This window comes from Triticum dicoccoides, chromosome 6A (assembly GCF_002162155.2).
Source record: "Triticum dicoccoides isolate Atlit2015 ecotype Zavitan chromosome 6A, WEW_v2.0, whole genome shotgun sequence".
Lineage (NCBI taxonomy): Eukaryota > Viridiplantae > Streptophyta > Magnoliopsida > Poales > Poaceae > Triticum > Triticum dicoccoides.
The window spans coordinates 26041561-26066850 of record NC_041390.1 but is presented as its reverse complement, the minus strand read 5'-3'; the positions used below and the strand labels follow the sequence as shown (position 1 = coordinate 26066850).

General features: G+C 46.7%; 1 protein-coding gene and 1 pseudogene across 1 annotated transcript; both read right to left on the bottom strand.

Annotated features, from left to right (window-relative positions):
• Positions 1–1699: 1699 nt before the first annotated feature.
• Positions 1700–7032, bottom strand: LOC119314390 (annotated as a pseudogene).
• Positions 7033–10931: 3899 nt separating this feature from the next.
• Positions 10932–12852, bottom strand: LOC119319657 (protein CHLORORESPIRATORY REDUCTION 6, chloroplastic-like). Its single transcript, XM_037594102.1, has 4 exons — positions 12527–12852; positions 11765–11899; positions 11460–11668; positions 10932–11338 (listed from the first exon to the last, which is right to left on the bottom strand). The coding sequence occupies exons 1-4, from the start codon at positions 12753–12755 to the stop codon at positions 11132–11134; spliced, it is 780 nt and encodes a 259-aa protein (XP_037449999.1). The 5' UTR covers positions 12756–12852; the 3' UTR covers positions 10932–11131.
• Positions 12853–25290: the final 12438 nt, after the last annotated feature.

The window sequence follows — 25290 nt, the reverse complement described above, 5'->3', positions numbered from 1 at the left end:
CAGTCAGTGACAAACAAGTTTCACATTTCAAAGGCAGGCTGATCCAGATTGTCAGTTATTTTGTCTTATCCCAGGACTACACAAAAGGGACGAGGTAAACAAGCTTACTTACCGGCTTTACTTCTCCATTTCAGAGAGTGAACAGCAACGAAACATGCCAGGCCAGGAACACAAAAGATTAGTGACGACAGAACTAACCTGCACGGCTTCAAACCAGTTCATCACCACTACTACAAATCTTTACTATCAAACCAATGGGCCGCGCTGTTGAAGTAACGGCTCCGATGCAAGCACTACGAATATGCCTGCAGTCATGATTTGAAACATATACAGTATACAATATGCCTGCAGTCATGATTTGAAACATATACAGTATACAATATGCCTGGAGCATTTGGATTAGCAGAAATGGCTTCATTTTTATCGAGTGATTGCCTAGCCTATATAGATGCAGAAAGATTTCTAAGGATGAGCTTGAGCTAATCCTTCACAGACCTAACAGGGCTTCTTATGCCAGCTTCAGAACCAGGGTGACTAACTACTTGTAGCTCTTTAGCACTTGCTTTCATTTTCTTTTTGCTAGCCTTACTTATGCACATACTTTTACAATTTAATATATTTACAGAAGGCGGATTATTTACAGTAGGCAATTCGCCTACTGTTTTTCCTCAAAAAAGACAAGTATTGAGCAGGACGAGAAATATATATATACATTATTTATTTTTCTTAAGAAAAAATTGCTCCATTGCATACAAAAACCCTTCCTCTTTAATAGATTTACAGTAGGAAATTTGCGTACTGTTTTTCCTAAAAAAACAGGTATTGAACAGAATGAGAAATATATATACATTATGTATTTTCCTTGGGAAACGAATTGATCCACCACATAAAAAAAACTCTTTCTATTGTTGCTCTTCTGTTTTCAAGAAAATAAAGAATCTCCTATCCACCTCTAATAGCACAATATATTAAGTTAATCATTATGACTAAATTAAATAAAAAAGCATCGAGACTAATTTCTGTTTTCCCCTATATCAACAAGCATCCAGTTGTTATGCCTGCAGAAAAGTTACAGCAGAGTTGGCATTCCCAATGTAGCTAGCATAACTGTCAATTTGGAAGAAATCAGAAAAGCAAACCCAGTACCACTAATCCCTTGCTCCCAGGAAGTTGCGGCATCCCTGCAAGAATTATTAACTGAGAATTATTATCTGTTTATGATAGCTGCAGTTTATTTCTCAGAGGTGCATGCAAGAACCGAAACTGATGAATTACAAACCTGCAGGAAATTCCTCTTTTGAGACCAGTGCCTTGGTGTTCCTTATGACTTGAGAGAAACAAGTAGCTAGCTTGGGGTCGATGCAGTTGCATCAATTGGAGCTAATCCGTTTTGTCAGAGAGTTAGAGAAATAAAAATACAGTGTCCGCCTTTTTCTTCACTTTCCTGATAAGATCATAACTATTTCTTCCTATGTTCTCTTTCATTATCTTCTTTAGAGCTGTGGAAGGTGCTAACACATTTTTCAAGCGACCACCCTAAGATAAGCTTCAAAGTTGCCCTGAACAAAACTCAAGACAAAACAGAGCAAAAAAGCTACAGTAACACATTTTTTGTGCAGCTCCATCTCAACTAGTTTGTGAATGAACATCAAAGTTTAGTACTACAATATACAGGCAGCCTGCAGACTCGGTCCGCTGCATAATGTTGAACTGAAGTACCCACACAATCTAACTGACTTGGAATAACCACACTATGCCCAATCTAACACATGAACAGACCACACAACCAACGCCGAGTCTGAAGCGGGCACAATATCCCCCAAAATACAGTCATGCAAAGAAAAAAGTGATCATTCCTTCTCTTATTTCTTAAATTTTAGTACTTACGAAGTATTTTCAACCCCCTCTATACACCCCTGGTGCCTGGCTTTCCAACCTAGGTTAGCGGAACATAGTAGTTGACCCCAGTGTTGTTTCACACAGAACAGTTAACCACCTGACTTAAGAAAACCATGCAGTAGCTTTTGTACAGATGAACTAGCTTTCCATGTCAATAGCGCTGTCATTTCTAACTGGCCTGGCCGGCCTTTCTATGTCAAGGGCAGTAAGGCTGCTCATCGGCGTTGTTGGTGTCGAGCTTCTAAGCAGGCTCATGGATCGCCTCTCCATGTTCTTCGGTGGCTCCTTCTTATGGACGAAGGAGATGAATCTTCTAAGGCTCCTCCTCGGATGATGTTTGAGGTATTTGCGTAGCATGATACCAAAGTAGATGAGCAGCGCGAGGACACATGCCACACCACAGATTAGGAACAGGCCAAAGAAGCTCTCGAGGCGGAGCTGGTCCGAGTCAACAAACTCGCTGTTGTCAGTTGTGCAATCGCCTGTCTTGACCCACTTGTCACGGATCCGCTGCAGTTCCCCATTCTCTGACAATGACAGGATTGCGGTGGACAGGTCTACTTGCAAAGGGGAGTCCCTTGGAAATGCCTGGTAGAATGAACTTTGTAAGGTGCTACATTTTGATTTGTGAAACAGAGTACATGTAGATTTTAGACTTGCAACCGCAAACAAGTGCAAGGAAAGTTGCATGATACTAGAGAGTAGACACGACTATTCAAAATTAAAGCTGTTAGTCCAGGATTTTAATACCAAAATATTGTGTTCTTATATTCTAACCTATGTTAAAGAATATGGTTTAAATATACTTACAAAGCCCCATGCTCTGCTGGTGAAATCTGAGCCAGCTACCGCAATCTTGCAGTAAGTTGACAAAAACAGCTCAACATAGGGTCGCTCGTCGACAATAGCCATAACACCTCCTTTCTTAGGGCCTAGCTGCAGGGCATCAGCGTATTCTTGCGGGGAACCAAGAGCTCGTAGCCTTGACCGTGAGATGTTCAGTTCATTAACCATGTAGTCTTGTGCAAACGAACCAACTTGGAAACCAACAGGATCATCACTACTTTTCAGGTCATCGATTCCTTTTATAGAAGTATCAAGTTGTTGCACGGTCAGGATGGAAGTAAGACTAGCAGTATAGCTGGATACAATGATCAAAACAACAAATAGCCATATGATCAGGACACCACGCCCTAAGGTACTCCTAGTATTTTCTCCTGCAAGCAGATACAGATGAAATCGTGAGTCATGCGCTAGAACAAAATGTTACTTATAGCAAAAACAAGAAACAAATAATAGAGAAGGTTGGTTTACTCACTTTGGGAGAAGAACAAAGTCGAAAAGCTGAACCTACAGGCAATCAAAATTGAGATTATAATCACACATTTGAGAGCAAGAAATCACGCCTATAAGAGCATTTGGCAATACATGTGGAGAAGTGCAAAGACAGAAGAAAATCATCATCATATCATTAGGCGAATATACAGCTAAGTAGGACCCACTTGGCAAAACAGGTCTATAGGTAGAGTTCTTGGTTCATACTGTGCATATATACGTCCCACCACAAGATAATAGTTCACGTGGTATGTTATAAGGTTTGTCTGTATGCACAAGACTTGGTGGACCTTGACATTTCTAAGAAAACAGAACTGATATACAGGAAGATGATACAAAAGGTGCACATCAGCTTCTTACCAGAAAATAGTTATTATTTGTTGACTTGGTGGACCCCGGAAATCCTCATTGATTCGATGTTCAAGAACCCAAACAACCACACCCACAATAAGAAAGAACAACCCTGTAACACACCACATCTCCAAAGTAAATGGCTGCAAGAATGCCCAGGATGTTTTTATATGCTTTTTAACTGGAGCCAAGATAACCAAGCCTGTTTCAATGAATGGCTGGGTGAAATCTATAGCGACTGTCCGGCTCATTGTAATTGCGATATCCCCTATAGCTGCATCAAACTCCTGCAGGATAAGATGCCCCTGGTCAGTACGGTATGATAAAAGGTTAGGAGAAGAAAAGTGGCGTTCATACTTACATTTGATTCAACCATCTGTATGAGTTTGTCATAACTAGGATTTTCAGTACCACTCCCAAAAGGTATGAACTTGTAGCTAACAGGATAAGGAAGCAAGGACAATGCCTGAGTAAAGACATCGATGCAATAACCATTAATTGACCCAGTAGCATTGTCTTCCGTGACGAACTCTTTGAAGCTAAATCTGTTGGGAACACCAATTTTTAACTCCTTGGCATTTGAAGGAAAAACCCATCCTCGAGGCCTCTGTGCAGTCTCCCCAGGCCAAATAACATCATAGAGATGCTGATTGGCTAGAGAAGTATTAGGAGGCTTTGAATATAGAGCCTCTGGAGAGATGGTCGACAGTAAGCCAGAATAATTTGACCAAAAACCAATGGTCCGCATGCCATTTCCGATGAGGTTTATGATATCATATGCAGGATGAATGAGGTCACCTGAAGCATCGAATTGCACTTGCCCAGATGCCCCAGTGAAGTTTACCTTTCTAATATTCTCCAATAATTTATTTCCCATGTCAAAAATGCTCATTGCTTCAAGGTGAAGAGTTTCCCCAGCTTCATCGCGCAACCTCGAGTCATTTGAAAAGGAAATCCTACCACCATCACCAAAGAAGGCATCAAGAGCCCGAGCTAGTGCCCAGACACTATCATAAACATAAAAACCATAAGTATTTACACGAAGATCACTATGGTTGTACTTATGACTTTGCCTGCTCCACTTGGAGATCAAATTACTCTTCATCCTTGAGTTGGGGATATGTGGCCGTAAAGTAAGAACACCTTGCATGCCAGATATAGTCTCAGCAGGAACTGATGAATTAGCATCAAGATACGCAGACAGCCAGTCAGTTGCAATCCACACATAGCCGTTGCCCATCATGTTCAGTTGGTTTGCCATGGAGAAAAACTTGAGTCCATGTTCAGCTCCAGTATGGAGAATGATAACACGAGACTCCATATAACTGACACTAACCAACAAATTTATGAGCTCACTCCTTTTAGCATTGGAAGGAAAACTCACCTTGTATGAGATTTTGCAACGCTTTATAGTGAGTGCATCATCCAAAGCAATAATTCCATTTCTACCATAATCATTATCAATGTATATGGCAGTCACTATCTTCCAGTGGTTATAATCAACAAGTGCTGCCACAGCCGCCATTTGATAGAGATCACTGGAACCAGTTCTGACAAAGAATGGGAACTGTATCGTTGAAAGAGTTGCATCAGAAGCAAAGGACATCAAAGGGACTCGGAGCTCATTTGCAACATATGAAATTATATGAGAAATTGTGGAGCACTGAGGGCCAACGATTGCAATAACATCAGTCTCCATGAACTGCAAACCTGATACAAGGAATGCGGTATCATTGTCATAACTCCATGAACCAAAAATTATTTCAATGATGCGAAATGAATGAGTGACATTAAAGCTAGCCTACCTTGAACCATGCCAAGGAAACCATCAAAGCAATTTGTATCTTTTATTTTAACCTTTAGTGTAGTATTCCAAGGCTGAACGGATGGCAACCTCCGCAACACCTCCAGCGGTGGAGTTAAATTGAAGAATAGAGCCAATATTCACAACAGGAGGCCCTGCAGCCAAACTCTTGCAGATTCCACTGGGGAACAGGAGCAGAGAGAGAACCAACAGCGTGAGAAAAGCTATCTCCATTGTGCCTCAAACGGTGCAAAGGCTACTGGCCGCTTGTCTGCATGTTAGCAAATTATTTATGCGCTGAAAAGCTCCTGTAAGGAAAAAAAACATATAGCAGATGTTACCATGATACCAATGCATAATTCTTGTACTGTAACATAGTCATTGTAAAAGAGTGGCAACATTTGAAAGGCTCGGTCAAAACGTTGAAAGGGAAACAACAGGAAAGCAAATGCCAATTTGGATGAAGCAATTGCAGTAATTAAGAAAACATGGATTGAATATCGCAAAGAAAAGCAACTTTGCAGCATAGATCCAATTGAAGCAATGAAGGAAATATCAGTTTTTGTATGTGCCTGCCTCATTTATATTACTGTTAGGAAGATATAGATCCAAGGTTGAGGCCGACAAGCATCCAAGAAAGTAAAGAAACAATGTGGTCCTTAACTGAAAGCCAAAGCATTTGGCGTGGCCATACTACTCTCAGCAGATTCCAGTTTGCGCACACTTTTGCTATGCAGAGAGAGAACAAAAGCCCGTAGGTGACAAACTTTGGATTATGCCCTTGTGTCGATCAGACAGCAAAAGAAGAAACAAACAGAACAGAACATAGAACGATATATACTATACTTAAGATGGTGTGCATCCTGCAAGAGGAAACAATGCCTGGAACGTTAACGGCAATCAACCAAACAGCCTGAGCACAATTTTTTCCTTTTTGAAATAAGGGGGTTTCCCCAGCCCCCCACTTTTACTAAGCAGAGGCCAAAACCGGCCACATCTACATCGTTAAGCAGCGCTCAGTCACAGACAGAGAGTAGCTGCTGACAGAATTATTACAACCAAGCTACAGCCAGAAAGTCTACGAAAGGAAGGATGAACGCCAACTAGAGAAGAGAAGCAGCTGGAGAAGCATGCATCAACAGTTCAACACAGACGATCAGCTGGCAGGAAACCAGGATTACTATGTGTTTTGTGGACATTTTCAGCAACTGACGGTGAACGGACAGAAACCTCAAAGAACCGGAACGAGACCAGCCGGACAGACACCCTGCGCACAATCCATCGAACACCTCGAGGGCGGGCATGCAAGAGTAGGCCCAGCGTCAGCAGCAGCACACGGCCGCCATTACCGGGGGATCAATACACAACCGGCACGCGGCTCTCCCTCGGTTTCCTCATTGAGACCCCAAGAAAACTGCGGGAATGGCGGCGTGGCGGGCACCGCGGCAGCGAAGTACTGTGGGACTGTAGGGGGCGGGCGGGGATCCGAGAGCAAGTACGGAGAGAGATTTCAACTTACGGATTGGATTCGGCCCCCGCCAAGAGGAAATGCCGGTCTCCCGACGGACGCTGGCCGCTGCCGCTCGACGACGACGACGAGGAGTGGACTGAGAGCAGACCGCGAGCTGCTTCCGTCAGTCGAGCTCATTATTTTAAGCGAGGGGTGTGTATAGCGGAGGTGGGGACAGGGGAGAAAGAGGGAGACGGACGGAGACGTTGGTAACGAAACTACTGTGTGCACGATGCTCCTTGGCCGATATGTGCACGATGGAAAATCCAATGCTCTGCTAGTCTTTCATTGCTTGCACCAACGGTTTGATCTTTTGTGTCGTGTGAGAGTCGGCTGAGCTGCGTCGTGTGTGTAGCAGGTCTCCGTTGGTAACCTTACACGATGACAGGTGGGGCCACCCGAAACAGAGGGCGGTCATGGGATTTCATTAAGTTGACCCGAGTCTGATTGCACCACAAAGATAAACAAATATATAAAGAGTCTGTTTAGGACACATTTGGATATCTAAATCAAACTAGAATGAAAAAGAAAAAAAGAAAAAAAATACTTGCACGAATCTTAGCATAAAATCAATGATATAGGACTTACGTAGATGTGTAATACTTATAGCGCATCTAGATGTGCCTTAACAAAAGGCGCTGCTACCCGTCCGCTAGCTGATGATTCTAAAATATCCGCCGATGGCCGTTGGATCCCTGCGCTGTTAGTCGTTCGATGTAGTGCCCGCGCCTCGCATGCCCCCTCATTAATTCCCGCAACAAACACACTGTTGTAGAAACAAACAACCTTGCCCTTGGCCCCAACAGAGTTGCGCCCAGCATGGTGCCACCCCAACCCGCGCATGTTCCTGCAACAAGACCCATGTTGCAAAACTTTCATTTCAAGATAACCTTTGTTGCAACACCATCTCCAACCTCTTCTCTGTATCCCTGCAACAAGACCCTTGTTGCAAAAATTTCAACAACATCTCCGGCCTCTTCTCTGTATTCCTGCAACAAGACCCTTGTTACAAAACTTGCATTTCAAGATAACCTTTTGTTGCAAGACCATCTCCGACCTCTTCTCTGTATTTCTGCAACAAGACCCCTTATTGCAAAAATTTCAACAACATCTTCGGCCTCTTCTCTGTATTCTTGCAACAAAACCCTTGTTACAAAACTTGCATTACAAGATAACCTTTGTTGCAAGACCATCTCCGACCTCTTCTCTGTATTCCTGCAACAAGACCCTTGTTGCAAAAATTTCAACAACATCTCCGGCCTCTTCTTTGTATTCCTGCAACAAGACCCTTGTTGCAAAAAAAAATTGCAGCCAAGGTGATGTTGTGGTAGAAGCTTTGTGTCAGCAGATCAAGCCAAAAAGCCTCAGCATGGTTTGGCCTTGGACGAGCAGTCCAGTATGCTCTCAAACATCTTGGTGACAACCTCGGCGAGATCGCCACCGGCTAGCTGGATCGCCGGAAGCAAGACAACGAGTAGCTGCGTCACCAGGGACTGCTCCTTGGCCATCTTCCTCAATGCCGTCGCCGAACAGTCGTCGTCGCAGACAAGCCTGGACGAGTTGTTGCTTTTCTTGATGTGCTCCTCTAGCAGCAACCGTGACGCAGGGGTTAGCCGGATGCGGAGGGACGCCGAGCAGCGACAAGGGGTGCGGCTCGCCGGCGAAGCGCGCGCTGGCGGACGACGTTGGCCAAGTTGTTAACTCACAATGAGTTTTGGCTACGGGCGAGAAAAGTGTGGAGGTGTTTCGCTCGTGATAAGGATATCAGTGGAGTGGGGGCCCATGTGACGCGTGTCAATCGCTGAAGGAGGCGGATGTGGCATGGTTATCAGCTGGTTGAAGCTAATCGTTTCCCTTTAGCAAAACTGATAAATTAATGTTTCAAAATGTTTGAACCGAATGGAACATCTCCTGTTAAATGTGGTTTGAAAATTCCTTGAGATTTGTTTTTCATATGATTTAGTCACAACTCATAAATAAATACTCCCTCTGTCCCATAATATAAGAACGTTTTTTAAGTTATTGTTATATTATGGGATAGAGGAGGAAGTATCAAATAGCGACACATGTTGCGATTCCATCAATTTTAAACTCCACAATTTCGATCGGGCCTTCAGTAGGCATTTGTTTGAGTGTGTGTTTGTGCGGTGGTGTGACTGTGTGCGTGTACATCAATGTTGTTTCTCAGGAAAAAAAAGAAGGGAAACTATGCAAGCAATCTGCGTCGAAGAACCCTGGCTAGAGTGTGTGACTGGCCAAAAAAAGGTATTAGATCCGATTCCGATGATCTTTATATTATGCAGGGTGAGATGCGAGTTGCCATGCCCGCAGGCAAGCAAAATAACCGTCAAATGATCCAAGTCTACCTCGGCTTGTTAGTTCAGCTGGCATTAGAAACTGAAATCAATCACGAGATAAACACGGTGGAGCCATGATTAATCAAGCACCTGTATTTGCTGAGCAAGATTACAAAAGGTGAGGTCAGAACTTGGCTGCTTCATGTGAAGTTCAAGGTAGAGAAAACTAACCCCTCGTGTCGCCCCCGCCCTGGGCGACTCGGGGGCTCTCCAACCCTAGGGCCGCCGCCGTCCTCTCCTTCTCCCCTCCTCGCGCCGCTGCCGGGTGACGCCGCCGGGTGAAACCCGTGTGGCAGACGGCGGCGGCGGGGGGACTCCCTCTCCCGACTCCCCTTCCTCCGCGGGCGGCGGATCTAGGCGGCAGGCGGCGGTGTCCTGCGGCGCTCGCGGTTTGGCGCGAGGTGGCAGGCCTCGGCGAGCGGTAGTGGGGCGCGGGGCGGGGCTGATTCCGGGGCGGCGGCGCGGGCATGGATCCATCACGGATCTGATCCTGCGGGCGCGGTCTCGGCTTCCCCTGCTCGGCCGGCGGGTCTCGGTGGGGGGCTTCTCCTTGCTGAGATCTAGCAGCGGGATCATCTAGATCCCGGCAAGGACGGCGGCGACCCGTGCACGAGGGATGGAGGTCTTCGATCAGATCCCGGTGAAAACCTGCTATTGGCTATTGCCAAGGCCGGTGATGGCGACGTTGTCTGCGTCGTTCCCTTCCTGAAGGCATCGTCGTGGAGAAGTTCAAGGCCACTCTCTGCTACCTCCGGGGGAAATCCTAGATCAGTAGATCGGATGACGGCGGCTCTCTGGTGTCGTTTCCCCCCTGGGGGCATCATTCTTGGAGGTGCACACGGGCTCGAGGGACTAGAGGACAGCAACTTTGGTGGAGCGGTGCTTCATCTTACACATTGATGGTGGCGGATCTCGGCGGCGTGGCGCTGTGGAGACTCGGTGTCTGATGCGCGGAGATGGACTCGTGCAGGAGGTGGAAGCTGTCTGGCGTCATGGTGGCGTTGATGGCAAATAGGCCTGGCAAGGTCGGTGCAGCAGTACAGCTCTGAAGATGGATTGGTGGCAGGCGGCTGCGGTGGCCTCATACCCGGCAGGGGTCCTGGTTGAGAAGCACGCCGGACTGGTGGGTGCCCATACCAGGCAGGCGTCCTGGGTGGGACCTCAAGTCTTTATATGTTTAGGTTTGGCTGCGTGGTCTGTTTGGTATTAGGCCCAGACTTTCAGCGCCCCTACATCAACTGGATAGGGATAGCGACAGTTGTTGCTTGTTTGGTGGCTTTAGACTTATTGTTGTATGACTCTGTACGGTCTTGTGTCAATAATTAATAAAATGGCCGTATGCATCGCCCAGATGCAGAGGCCGGGGGTCATCCTCCTTTTCTAAAAAAAATGTGAAGTTCATGCATTTCAACCCTCAAAAAAGGGAAATTAAGTCCATACATTTCCAGGCGGAATATATGTGCATTCAGTTCAGCCTTATTCTTAGTTGGCCTTACAAGCTAGGCATTTGCATCCAGGCCTGGAGCTAACCAAATTATGCTTTAGTTGTTTCTGCTTTTTTTTTCTTAATGATTTCATGCCCTTTTAAAAGTGCACATTTCATAAAAGACGAAAAGGGCTATAACGCTCATGTGATTAGCATCTGATGCTACATGCCCGGGAAAATTCTCTAGGCTTTACGCTCAAAATATTATCCCTTGCGTGACTACCTTCTTATAGATCCTGATTCACTTATGGTCTGTATACAAGAACGGCAGGTGTACACTATATATAGCACCAGTAAGTAACTGTGGATGATATCTTTTTTCTTTTCTTTTCCTTTTTTTTTGCAGGGTAATGATATCTATTCTTCACCAACTGTTTCAGCATGAGGATCTAGAGTTCATCAACAGGATACTTCTCGATCAAATCAAACAACTCATCTCCGATGCCGAAACCGAGCATCTTGGACATGTCGCCCGTCTTCAACCTGGGCTTGGCATGGTTCTGCTGCTTCAGCCACGAGTAGACGAGGAACACTTTCTTCATCCCAAACAGCTCCAGCGCCTCCGGGTTGAAGACTACACCATGACGCATGCTCATCTGCAGTAATAGTTCGTAAATTTCATCACCTCTGAACATGACACACGAGTGTATGTATGTCGCACTTTTTTGGGATGAGACCACACGTGCTGATTTCAGATGATTCAGTTTCTGTGGTTACCTGGTGAGGGACCAGCATTGCAGCGTACCTGGCGAGCTCACCGGCTCTCCAGTCAAGCACCACCGGAAACCAGGGGTAGGAGGCATCGAGCCTCACAAACCATAGCCTCACGTCTGGGAACTCCGACAGTTCTCTCGTATCGTATGGATCCTCTCTCTCATAGTTTATTGTGAAACCGACGGTTCTGTCCAACAGATTTCTTGATTGAGCTGAATAACGTGCATAAGATTCTGGTCAGTTAAAGTCTCCTGGTGCAAAATGCAGCTGCATGATGTTCGAGGTAGGGGCGTAGGGCCAAGGACTACCTGTCGTCAAGGAATTCAGGTTGCCGAGTGCTTCTTGGACGGGCGATAGGTCAAGTGTTCGGATGATATCCTTGTTGATAACAATCTCGATGCGCCCTTCCGTAGGTGGTGGAGGAGGCTCAACTTGTGGTGCATCTAAGAAAGCAATGAAAGGATATTAATTGCAAGCAAAATATATGAGCTCACTCAAGGAAAACAACGATATGAATTCCACGCCACGCACACACTATCATGTGAGGACTTTATAATCTGACTGACGTACAACAATCGAATCCATCACCCTTGAAGAAGCTATCAGAGCAGCTGAACAGGGTATAACAGGGTGCCATACATGAGAAGCAGTTTGTAGGTACTTGAGCATTTCCAGGGCACATTCCCTGTCAGTTAACATCATCATGTTGGTTGGAAAATAGAACCAGTTGTGTGTGGGTGGCAAAATTGTAGGCCTTGACCAATGCAGAATTGGTGCATGCTATGATGTACCTCTCCAGAACTACTGAATACCAAAATCGATTGCCACAACGACCTTGCACAAATAAATTGAGGACAGGAACCAAAATCATGGTTCCGATAGTGTCATATGTTGAGATCTCGATAGTGTCATATGTTGAGATCTCGTCATATGTTTCGCTCAAAAAGAAGAAGATGATGCCGTCTGTTGATGTTGCACTGTGAAACTAATCGTCCCAGGGAGAGTTTGGAGTGGTATTTTAATTGGGTTTCAGTGAAGTGGCTGCTAATGCTAATGTTGGTAGAGCTCACCGTCTTGGTCGGAGAGGGAGAGGTCGAAGTTGCCGGAGGGGTTGAACGCAACGCGGGGAGCCTGGAGCTGGACGCTCGGCGTCTTGGGACGGGAGCAGCAGAGGAAGGCTGCGGGATGGGGCGGCGAGCTGCTGGCGCCGGTGCTGCTGCTGAGCCGCCTCGAAGCAGGGCGGAGCGAAGCCACGATAGGATGGTGGTGGTGTACGGCGGCCGCGGCGCCGGCGGCCATGGAGGTAAGTAGGTAGCCGCTGGCGTCGTGGAGGAGCAACAGCCTCCGGCGAGCGGCCCCCGTGGCCGTGGGTCTATCTTATCCGTTTATCCTGACTTTTATTTTTGGCAGGGGCTAAAAGGCGGGCTGCACGCGCTACGCGACAAGGAGCGGGAAAATCTCCATTCTTCTCACCTCGATCGAACAGGATAAGAGCATCTCCCTTATAATCTGCCACAAGTATTTTAAAACGGGGGGAGTAGTCGCACAAAATTAATATACACCTCTCCGCAAAAACTATTTTAGATATTTTATGAGAACTCAAAAGAGAGAAAAGAAAATAACACTATCTAGTGGCCTCTCTGAGTAATGTGATCTCCTCTCTAACCAAAGTGGCTACTGTCTCAGGAGAACATCTCTTGCCCTCAAATGTTCGCCTGTTTCTTTCTTTTCACAGGTTCCAGGCCACGCAGACAACAGTCGTCACTTGAGGGGCGAGGTGAGGCTGCTTGCGGAGAGCCCAGATTTTTTTCGCATCATCCTCTAATCGTCATCGACGTTGCATTAGTCGCAGCAACGGTATTATCTGTTTGATTAAAGCAGAATCAAACCTCACGAGCAAAGGGGCAAATCAGAGTGAGATGTGCCACCGTCTAGGAACTTGGTCGCACAGAACGTATTGAGCCGAGTGAGGCCATCCACTGGCCTCCAAACGATCCGCAGTCCAATTCCAATTCTGTTGTAGAAGCCACAAGTAGAATCGCACCTTCGGTTTAGCTTTGACCTCCCACGTAGCATGCAGCAAAGGGGCAGAAATGTGTCCTATGAACTGGGCCTCATATGCAGATTTTGCAGAGTAGACACCATCATTCGTCAACCTCCAAGTGATGGCATCAGGTTCGTTGCTTAGAATCAGAGGTTGAATCAATTCCTAGAGCTGGATGAATTGGTCGATCAGGAGCTCGTTGTTCATCCTTTGGAGGCCCTGCATCCAGCGATTCCTGTAAAAGGGCATCCTTGACAGAGAGTGTTAGACTGTATAGTCTCTGTAGTTGTATACGTACATATACGTATGATGTAACTTGTACCCGTTTGTTATATATATGTGAGATATGCCACCCCTAGAGGGTTGAGCCGGTTCCCCCAACTCTATTGTCTTACATGGTATCACGCTAGGTCAACACGCTTCCGCCCAAACCCTAAACCCCGCCGCCGTCTGTCTGTGCGCCGCCGCCGCCGTCCCTGAGATCGCGCTGCCGCTGCCTCAGCTATGTCGGGCTCCGCCGCCTCCGGCTCCACCATGGCTAGCTTCTTGCCGGCCTCTCTCGCGGCCCTCCTGTCCCGACCCATCGACGCCGCTGCGGTCTCCACCGCCCCGATCGAGACGAGGAGCCTCGGGTCCTTTTTCTCCTCGTCTCCGGGGCTCCCGATCGTGCCGTTTACCGCGGGCGCTCCCTCGTCCGAGACTCGCAGCGACGCGCCGCTCGCCCCGAGTGGGGGCCAGCCGCCGATCGCCCCGTCTCCCTCGCCCGCTTCCCGCAGCGACGTGCCGCTCGCCCCGTCTGGGGGCCAGCCGCCGATCGCCTCGACTGGTGGGGGCTCGTCCCTCACCCTGGTGGCGCCCCCATCGGCCATGATGGCGGGGTTTGCTGCTGCGGGCTCGGCCTCTTCGTCATCTGTTCCTGCGGTCGCGACGGTGGCTGCAACCGCGGCCTCTGCCTCTACGGCGTATCCGCCTCCGGCAGTCTACTCCGCGGGCTCCTCGCCGCCGCCGCCGTTTCACTTTGGGAACCTCATCACCATCAAGCTGTCCGCAGACAACTACATCTTCTGGCGTGCGCAGGTTCTTCCGCTTCTCGGGAGTCATTATCTCCTGGGCTACGTCGACGGTTCTCTCCCCTGTCCCCCTGCGCTGGTGGATAGCGTGCACGGCCCGGTCTACAATCCGGCGCACCGTGTTTGGACAGGGCAGGACCAGGCGAACCTCTCCTCCATCCAGGGGTCGCTCACTCCGGCGGTTGCCGGACTTGTTGTCTTCGCCAAGACTTCTCATGAGGCATGGACCATCCTCGAGCGCTCGTTTGCAGCGCAGTCGCAGGCCCGTGTCTCTGCGCTTCGTCGCCAGCTTGGTGAGTGTCAAAAGCTGGACTCTACGGCCACCGAGTTCTACAACAAGGTCAAGGGCCTTGCCGACACGTTGGCCTCCATCGGCCAGCCCCTCACCGATTCCGAGTTTAACTCGTTCATTGTCAATGGTCTCGATGAGGAGTACGACGCCTTGGTCGAGATCATGAACGAGCGGGGCAACTCGAACCCCATAATGGCGCATGAGGTCTTTTCCCGCCTCCTTCTCACGGAACAGCGGGTCGAGTCGCGCCGCTCCAGGGCCAGTGGGGGCTCCCTCTCGGCCAACGCCGCCACCAAGGGTGGCCGCCCTTCTTCATCATCCAGGGCCTCTTCGGGGCTGCCATCGCCGCCTGCATCGGCCCCCCCTCCTACCGCGACATTACCGGGGGTTGGTGGCAAGCGCGTATGTCAGCTGTGTGGCGTTGAGGGGCACTGGTCCTCTAAGTGCCACAAGCGCTTTCAAAAGAGCTTTCTGGGTCTTGGCAATGATGGCAAGGACACGCGCAATTTTGCGCGTCAGGTGGCCATGGCGGATCGCCCAGTGTCCACTAAGCAGCAGGGGCATACTCAGTCCTACTCTGTTGATCCTCACTGGTACATGGACTCTGGGGCCACGGAGCATCTGACGAGTGAGATGGGCAAGCTCCATACTCGCGAACCCTACCACGGCTCCGACAAAATCCACACTGCCAATGGAGCAGGTATGCATATATCTCATATTGGTCAAGCATCTCTTCTCACTAGGCATGCAAATAGGAGTCTTCAACTTCGCAATGTGCTTAGAGTTCCCTCTGTGACACGTAATCTTCTTTCTGTTCCTAAACTTACACGTGATAATAATGTGCTTTGTGAATTTCATCCTTTTGATCTTTTTATTAAGGATCGGGGCACGAGGGACATTCTTCTTAGCGGGCGGTTGTGCCAGGGACTCTATCGTCTAGAGCATCCTGCAGTCGCTCGCGTGTTCAGTGGAGTTCGGGTATCTCCGTCACAATGGCATGCTCGTCTTGGTCACCCGGCCACACCTATCGTTCGTCATGTTTTGCGTCGTCATGAGCTTCCTAGTGTGTCAAGTAATAAAGATGTAGCAGTGTGTGATGCTTGTCAGCAGGGGAAGAGTCATCAACTTCCTTTTTCGGAGTCTAGTCGTGAGGTGAAACATCCTTTAGAACTTGTGTTTTCAGATGTATGGGGTCCTGCTCAGACTTCTGTCAGCGGTCATAATTATTATATCAGTTTCGTTGATGCTTATAGTCGTTTTACCTGGCTTTATCTTATTAAACGCAAATCTGATGTGTTTAATATTGTTGTTCAGTTTCAAAAACATGTTGAACGTCTTCTCAAGCACAAAATTGTTCATGTTCAGTCCGATTGGGGGGGCGAATATCGCAACCTCGACTCCTTCTTTCAGTCGCTTGGGATAGCTCATCGTTTAGCATGTCCACATACACATCAACAGAACGGTTCTGTCGAACGTAAGCATCGTCACATTGTTGAAACTGGTCTTACTCTTTTGGCCCATGCATCAGTTCCGTTTCGATTCTGGAGTGATGCTCTCACCACTGCATGTTTTCTCATAAACCGTACTCCCACTCGTGTCTTGAATATGAAGACTCCCGTTGAGGTTCTCCTTAATGAACAACCTGATTATACCTTTTTTAAGGTCTTTGGGTGCGCTTGCTGGCCACATCTCCGCCCGTACAACAAGCGCAAGCTTGAGTTTCGCTCCAAAAAGTGTGTTTTTCTGGGCTATAGCTCTCTTCATAAAGGGTACAAATGTCTTCATGTTCCCACCAATCGTGTCTACATATCCCGGGATGTCGTGTTTGATGAGCATGTTTTTCCATTTGCCAAGCTTCCTGTGTCCACTGTTGAACCACCCTCCTTGCATTCATCCTCTGTTGCTGCTGACCAATTTGATGATATTGCATACTCTCCTATATTGTTGCCTAACCATGGTGCAGGCACTGGACGTGGGGCGCGCTTGGAAATTTTGGAGGCGCCAGTGGCTCACGACGATCATGGTGAGTTGCATGGCCTCGGCCCCCGTGCCCATGCACGTCCGGTCGATCTTCCCGCGACGCATGCTTCTACGCCCATGGACTCTGGGCCGGCCTCGCCGCTTCGGCCTGTCGCGACTACCGCACCAGAGGAGTCTGGGCCAGTCTCGCCTAGGCTGGTTTCCTCGCCATGCAGCCCGGTGGTCCCGTCGGCCTCGACACACCCGGCTCCTGAGCCGGCCTCGGTGCCATGCAGCCCGGTGGCTCCGTCGGCCTCGGCGCCCCTGGCCTCGCTGCGTTGCTCTCCGACCTCGGTGCCTCTGGTTTCTGAGCCGGCCTCGTCACCTTGCTCGGTCACGCCGGCCTCGTCGCTTCCTCGGCCTTCCTCGCCGGTTACGCCTGGGCCAAGCTCACCGGTCTCCGGTGTGCCCTCACCGGCGCTCTCCGAGGTCTCTCCGTCGTCAGCCGAGCTGTCCTCGTCATCGTCGCCATCATCACCAGAGTCCTCTCCGGCTCCTGTACCTACTGTGCTCCCTCAGCGACCACATACACGGAGTCGCAGTGGCATCTTTCAGCCTAAACAGCGACATGATGGGACTGTTGCTTGGTTGGCTACCTGTATGGCTGCTGCTCGAGCGGATCCTTCCTCTGAACCGCGCACGTATCAGGTTGCTTTGAGTATACCTCATTGGCGAGAGGCTATGGAGCAGGAGTATCATGCTCTCCTTCGTAACAAGACATGGACTCTTGTTCCGCCACCACCCCGTGTTAATGTCATTGACTCCAAATGGGTTTTCAAAGTGAAGAAGCATTCAGATGGTTCTATTGAGCGCTACAAGGCGCGACTGGTTGCTCGAGGTTTTCGGCAGCGTTATGGTCTTGATTATGAAGACACCTTCAGTCCAGTGGTTAAACCTACTACTATCAGGCTTCTTCTCTCTCTTGCAGTTACTCGGGGTTGGTCTCTTCGTCAGCTGGATGTGCAGAATGCTTTTCTTCATGGTGTTCTCGAAGAGGAGGTATATATGCGGCAGCCTCCCGGGTTCTCTGATCCCGATCGTCCTGATTATCTATGTCGGCTTACTAAAGCACTCTATGGTCTGAAGCAAGCTCCTCGTGCTTGGCATGCTCGTCTTGCGACGGCCCTTCGTGCTCATGGTTTTGCATCCTCAGCTGCTGACTCCTCGTTGTTTCTTCTTCAGAGGCCTGCAGTTACCATGTATCTGCTTGTTTATGTGGATGATATTATCCTTGTCAGTTCCTCTCAGTCGGCTGCTGATGCTCTTGTTCGGTCTCTTGGTGCTGATTTTGCGGTCAAAGATCTTGGGCGGCTTCACTACTTTCTTGGAGTTGAGGTTGCTTCTGTGTCCAGTGGTCTGATTATGACGCAAAAGAAGTACTCCTTGGATTTGTTACAGCGAGCTGGGATGCTTAAGTGCAAACCGACTAATACACCTATGTCTGCTACTGACAGGATTACTGCTGTTGCTGGTGACCTCCTGTCTTCTGCTGATGCGACACAGTACAGGAGTATTGTTGGAGGTTTGCAGTACCTGACCATCACACGTCCTGACATCTCTTTTGCAGTTAACAGAGTATGTCAGTATCTTCAGGCACCTCGTGATACTCATTGGTCTGCAGTGAAGCGCATCTTGCGCTACATTCGTTTCACGTTGTCCTATGGTTTGCACATTCGACCGAATCCCTCTGGGGTCATCTCGGCGTATTCTGATGCGGATTGGGCTGGCAGTCCAGATGACAGGCGATCCACGGGGGGCTATGCTGTGTTCTTTGGTTCTACTTTGATCGCCTGGAGTGCTCGGAAACAGGCTACTGTTTCACGTAGCAGTACTGAAGCTGAGTATAAGGCTGTGGCTAATGCAACTGCAGAAATTATCTGGATACAGTCTTTGCTTCAGGAGTTGGGAATATCTCAATCACAGTCCCCTATTCTTTGGTGTGATAACATCGGTGCTACATACCTATCTGCTAATCCGGTATTCCATGCCCGAACGAAACACATTGAAGTGGACTATCATTTTGTACGGGAACGGGTATCTCAGAAGCAACTACAGATCAAGTTTATCTCTTCCAAGGATCAACTTGCGGACATCTTCACCAAGCCATTACCTCTTCCACAGTTTGAGACTTGTAGGCACAATCTTACCCTTCTAGATTCTTTAGGAAGTGGCTAAGATTGAGGGAGGGTGTTAGACTGTATAGTCTCTGTAGTTGTATACGTACATATACGTATGATGTAACTTGTACCCGTTTGTTATATATATGTGAGATAGGCCACCCCTAGAGGGTTGAGCCGGTTCCCCCAACTCTATTGTCTTACAGAGAGGTTTTTCCTTCGAGCAAGAGCAAAAAGACCAGGGGCCATATTTGCACGTACCATGCCCTGTAACTAGCGATCTTTCCAAAAACCTAGCCCGCTGCCCGTCCCCGAGAGTGATTTCCGTGAAAGCCGAGAAAAGTTGTCGGTCAATTTTATCACAAGGAATAGGGATACCTTGCCAAGGTCTCGAGTCGTTGCTAACCATGCTCAACACAGCCGTAGAGCTCGACTAAAAAGCTCAATGTCCTTAATCTCGAGACCACCATGATTTTGCATTCCTCTTCATCACTCCACGGGAAGTTCCTTCAGATCTTATCCATTCTCTTGATCACCCGTTTGTTGGCGGCAAAGCAGATGAGGAAGAAGGTTGCCATAGAAGTCAGGACAGAGTTCACAAGAGCAAGCCACCCAGGTCTTGCCAGAAGTTTTCCTTTCCAACCTTTTAGCATTCCCGCCATGCCATCAATAAGAGGCAACAACTCAACCCGTTTACGCTTTCAAAGACTTAATGGCAAACCCAGATATCTGCAGGGGAGGTTACCCGTGGTTCCACCCAAGTCTCGGGTGATGTTCTGCAAATCGAGATCCTCGCATCTGATAGGGAAAGCAATTCATTTTTGCGCGCTGATCTTCAGCCTAGAGGCCTCACCAAAGGTGTCCAAAATGGTCCTAGCAGCCGCGACCTCACCTTTGATGGGGTTCAGGGAGAGAGCGGCATCATCAGCATACAAGCTAGTCTTGAGCCTAGAAGCCTGCAGAACCAATTTGGACAACACCCCATTTTCAGCCGTGAAATCAAGAAGTCTTTGTAGTGGTTCCATAGCCAAAATGAACAACATCGGGGAGAGGGGATCCCCTTGTCTGAGGCCACACATGTGCTTGAAAGGCCCGCCTGGAGAGCCATTAAGCATGACCCGGGAAGAGGAGGATCTTAGGATGATTGATATGATGTTCCTCCACCAATTTGCAAACCCAAAAGCGGCCAAGGTATCCCCACCCAACCGAGTCAAAAGCTTTTGTAATGTCAAGCTTCAGAAAAATTGTTACCTTCTTCTTGATGTGAGCAACTCGGATGACATTTTGGACATACATGAAGTTATCTTGGATGCATCTCTTCTTGATGAAGGCGCTTTGACAATGAGAGACCAACATCCTGAGCTCAGGTGCAAGTCTGTTGGCAAGCAGCTTACAGAGGATTTTTGCAATACTGTGCATTAAACTGATCGGTCTGTAGTCCAGGGGGAAGCTATGAGCATCCTTCTTGGGAATGAGCACAATATTCGTAGAGTTTAAAAGTTCCCAATGGCCATCTCGGGGAGAATGGAGCAAACTCAAAGCCTGCATGAGATCCATCTTAATTATGTCCCAGCACTTCCTGAAGAAAATGCCAAGAAAACCATCTGGTCCAGGAGCTCGCTCAAAATGCAACACATCTATGACCTCCTTTAATTCCTCCATACAAAAATCGTCATCAAGATGTCACCGATCATGTGTAGGCGTTTTCAAAAAAATCCCAATTAAGTTTGCATCTGCCTGTGTAAGACGCTCCCATCAAGCCCTTGAAATGTTGTAGTAGGATGTCGGCCTTCTCATTGTGATCGTTAGTTTTCTTACCACAAGGTTTGGACAACATCGGGATGTGATTTTTACGACGCCTCCCATTTGCCCGCAAGTGGAATAGCTTTGTGTTGGCGTCGCCCATTGATGACCCACAAATATAGGGGATCAATCGTAGTCTTTTCGATAAGTAAGAGTGTCAAACCCAACGAGGAGCAGAAGGAAATGACAAGTGGTTTTCAGCAAGGTAATTTCTGCAAGCACTGAAATTGTCGGTAACAAATAGTTTGATAACAAGATAATTTGCAACGAGCAAGTAACGGTAAATAAAGTGCAGCAAGGTAGCCCAATCCTTTTGTGGCAAATGATAGGACAAAAGGTTTCTTATAATAGGCAAAGCGTTCTTGAGAGTACACGGGAATTTCGTCTAGTCACTTTCATCATGTTGGTTTGATTCGTGTTCGCTACTTTGATAATTTGATATGTGGGTGTGCTACCTCTTGAGCTTGCGTTGGTTTTACCCAAAGAGGAGAGGATGATGCAGCAGAGTAGCGTAAGTATTTCCCTCAATTTTTGAGAACCAAGGTATCAATCCAGTAGGAGGCCACGCTCAAGTCCCTCGTACCTGCACAAAACGATAGCTACTCGCAACCAACGCGATTAGGGGTTGTCAATCCCTTCACGGTCACTTACGAGAGTGAGATCTGATAGATAGTATTTTTGGTATTTTTGGTATAGAGATGCAAAGTGAAAAGTAAAAGGCAAAGTAAAAAAGCAAAGCAAAATTAAATTGATGGAGATTGATATGACGAGAATAGACCCGGGGGCCATAGGTTTCACTAGTGGCTTCTCTCAAGAGCATAAGTATTCTACGGTGGGTGAACAAATTACTGTTGAGCAATTGACATAATTGAGCATAGTTATGAGAATATCTAGGCATGATCATGTATATAGGCATCACGTCCGTGACAAGTAGACCGAAACGATTCTGCATCTACTACTATTACTCCACTCATCGACCGCTACCCAGCATGCATCTAGAGTATTAAGTTAAGAACAGAGTAACGCTTTAAGCAAGATGACATGATGTAGAGAGATAAATTCATGCAATATGAAATAAACTCCATCTTGTTATCCTCGATGGCAACGATACAATACGTGCCTGGCTGCCCCTTCTGGCAGTGGGAAAGGACACAGCAAGATCGAACCCAAAGCTAAGCACTTCTCCCATGGCAAGAAAAACCAATCTAGTAGGCCAAACCAAACTGATAAATCGAAGAGACTTGCAAAGATAACCAATCATGCATAAAAGAATTCAGAGAAGATTCAAATATTATTCATAGATAGACTTGATCATAAACCCACAATTCATCGGTCTCAACAAACACTCCGCAAAAAGAAGATTACATCGAATAGATCTCCACGAGAGAGGGGGAGAACTTTGTATTGAGATCCAAAAAGAGAGAAGAAGCCATCTAGCTAATAACTATGGACCCGAAGGTCTGAGGTAAACTACTCACACTTCATCGGAGAGGCTATGATGATGTAGAAACCCTCCGTGATGACGGCCCTCTCCGGCGGAGCTCCGGAACAGGCCCCAAGATGGGATCTCGTGGATACAGAAAGTTACGGCGGTGGAATTAGGTTTTTGGCTCCGTATCTATTCGTTTGGGGGTACGTAGGTATATATAGGAGGAAGAAGTATGTCGGTGGAGCTTCGGTGGGCCCACGAGGGTGGGGGGCGCGCCCCCTACCTCGTGCCCACCTCGAAGCTTCCTTGGCCTAGGGTCCAAGTTTCCTAGGTCATATTCGAGAAGAAAATCACGTTCCAGAAAGGTTTATTCCGTTTGGACTCCGTTTGATATTCCGTTTCTTCAAAACACTAAAATAGGCAAAAAAACAGCAATTCTGGGCTGGGCCTCCGGTTAATAGGTTAGTCCTAAAAATAATATAAAAGTGGAAAATAAAGCCCAATATAGTCCAAAACAGTAGATAATATAGCATGGAGCAATAAATAATTATAGATACGTTGGAGACGTATCAGGCATCCCCAAGCTTAATTCCTGCTCGTCCTCGAGTAGGTAAATGATAAAAAGAGAATTTTTGATGCGGAGTGCTACTTGGTATAATTTCAATGCAAATCTTGTTAATTGTGGTATGAATATTCAGATTCGAAAGATTCAAGATAAAAGTTCATATTGACATAAAAAATAATAATACTTCAACCATACTAATAAAGCAATTATGTCTTCTCAAAATAACATGGCCAAAGAAAGTTATCCCTACAAAATCATATAGTCTGGTTATGCTCTATCTTCACCACACAAAGTATTTAAATCATGCACAACCCCGATGACAAGCCAAGCAATTGTTTCATACTCTAACTTTTTCAAAACTTTTTCAATCTTCACGCAATACATGAGCATGAGCCATGGATATAGCACTATATATGGGATAGAATGGTGGTTATGGAGAAGACAAAAAGAGGGGAAGATAGTCTCACATCAACTAGGCGTATCAGCGGGCTATGGAGATGTCCATCAATAGATATCAATGTGAGTGAGTAGGGATTGCCATGCAACGGATGCACTAGAGCTATAAGTATATGAAAGCTCATCAAAAGAAACTAAGTGGGTGTGCATCCAACTCGCTTGCTCACGAAGACCTAGGGCAATTTTGAGGAAGTCCATCATTGGAATATACAAGCCAAGTTCTATAATGTAAAATTCCCACTAGTATATGAAAGTGACAAAATGAGAGACTCTCTATCATGAAGATCATGGTGCTACTTTGAAGCACAAGTGTGGTAAAAGGATAGTAACATTGTCCCTTCTCTCTTTTTCTCTCTTTTTTTTATTTGGGCCTTTTTATGGCCTCTTTTTTTCGTCTGGAGTCTCATCCCGACTTATGGGGGAATCATAGTCTCCATCATTCTTTCCTCACTTGGGACAATGCTCTAAAAATTGATGATCATCACACTTTTATTTTTCTTACAACTCAACAATTACAACTCGATACTTAGAACAAATATGACTCTATATGAATGCCTCCGGCGGTGTACCGGGATATGCAATGACTCAAGAGTGACATGTATGAAAGAATTATGAACGGTGGCTTTGCCACAAATACGATGTCAACTACATGATCATGCTAGCAATATGACAATGATGGAGCGTCTCATAATAAACGGAACGGTGGAGAGTTGCATGGCGATATATCTCGGAATGGCTATGGAAATGCCATAATAGGTAGGTATAGTGGCTGTTTTGAGGAAGGTATATGGTGGGTTTATGATACCGGCGAAAGGTGTGTGGTATTAGAGAGGCTAGCAATGGTGGAAGGATGGGAAAAAGTGTGTATAATCCATGGACTCAACATTAGTCATAAAGAACTCATATACTTATTGCAAAAATCTGGAAGTTATCAAAGCAAAGTATTACGCGCATGCTCCTAGGGGGATAGATTGGTAGGAAAAGACCATCGCTCGTCCCCGACCGCCACTCATAAGGAAGACAGTCAATAAATAAATCATGCTCCGACTTCATCACATAACGGTTCACCATACGTGCATGCTACAGGAATCACAAACTTTAACACAAGTATTCTTTAAATTCACAACTACTCAACTAGCATGGCTCTAATATTATCACCTCCATATCTCAAAACAGTTATCAAGTATCAATCTTTTTTTAGTATTCAACGCACTCAAAAGAAAGTTTCACAAATCTTGAATACCAAGCATATTAATATTAAGCAAATTACCATGCTATTAAGACTCTCAAAATAATCTAAGTGAAGCATGAGAGATCAATAGTTTCTTTAAAACAAATCCACCACCATGCTCTGAAAGATCTAAGTGAAGCACATAGAGCAAAATTATAACGCTCAAAAAGATATAAGTGAAGCACATAGAGCAAAACTACATAGCTCAAAAGATATAAGTGAAGCACATAGAGTATTCTATCAAATTCCAATTCATGTATGGCTCTCTCAAAAGGTGCGTACAGCAAGGATGATTGTGGCACACTAACAAACAAAGACACAAATAATACAAGACGCTCCAAGCAAAACACATATCATGTTGGTGAATAAAAATATAGCTCCAAGTAAATTACCGATGGAAGTAGACGAAAGAGGGGATGCCTTCCGGGGCATCCCCAAGATTTGACCTTTTGGTGTCCTTGGATTATCTTGGGAGTGCCATGGGCATCCCCAACCTTAGGCTCTTGCCACTCCTTGTTCCATAATCCAACAAAAGAATTCACCCAAAACTTGAAAACTTCACAACACAAAACTCAATAGAAATCTCGTGAGCTCCGTTAGAGAAAGAAAACAAAAGACCACTTCAAGGTACTGTAATGAACTCATTCTTTATTATATTTGTGTTAAACCTACTGTATTCCAACTTCTCTATGGATTATAAACTATTTTACTAACCATAGATTCATCAAAATAAGCAAACAACACACGAAAAACAGAATCTGTCAAAAACAGAACAGTCTGTAGTAATCTGTAACTAACGCAAACTTCT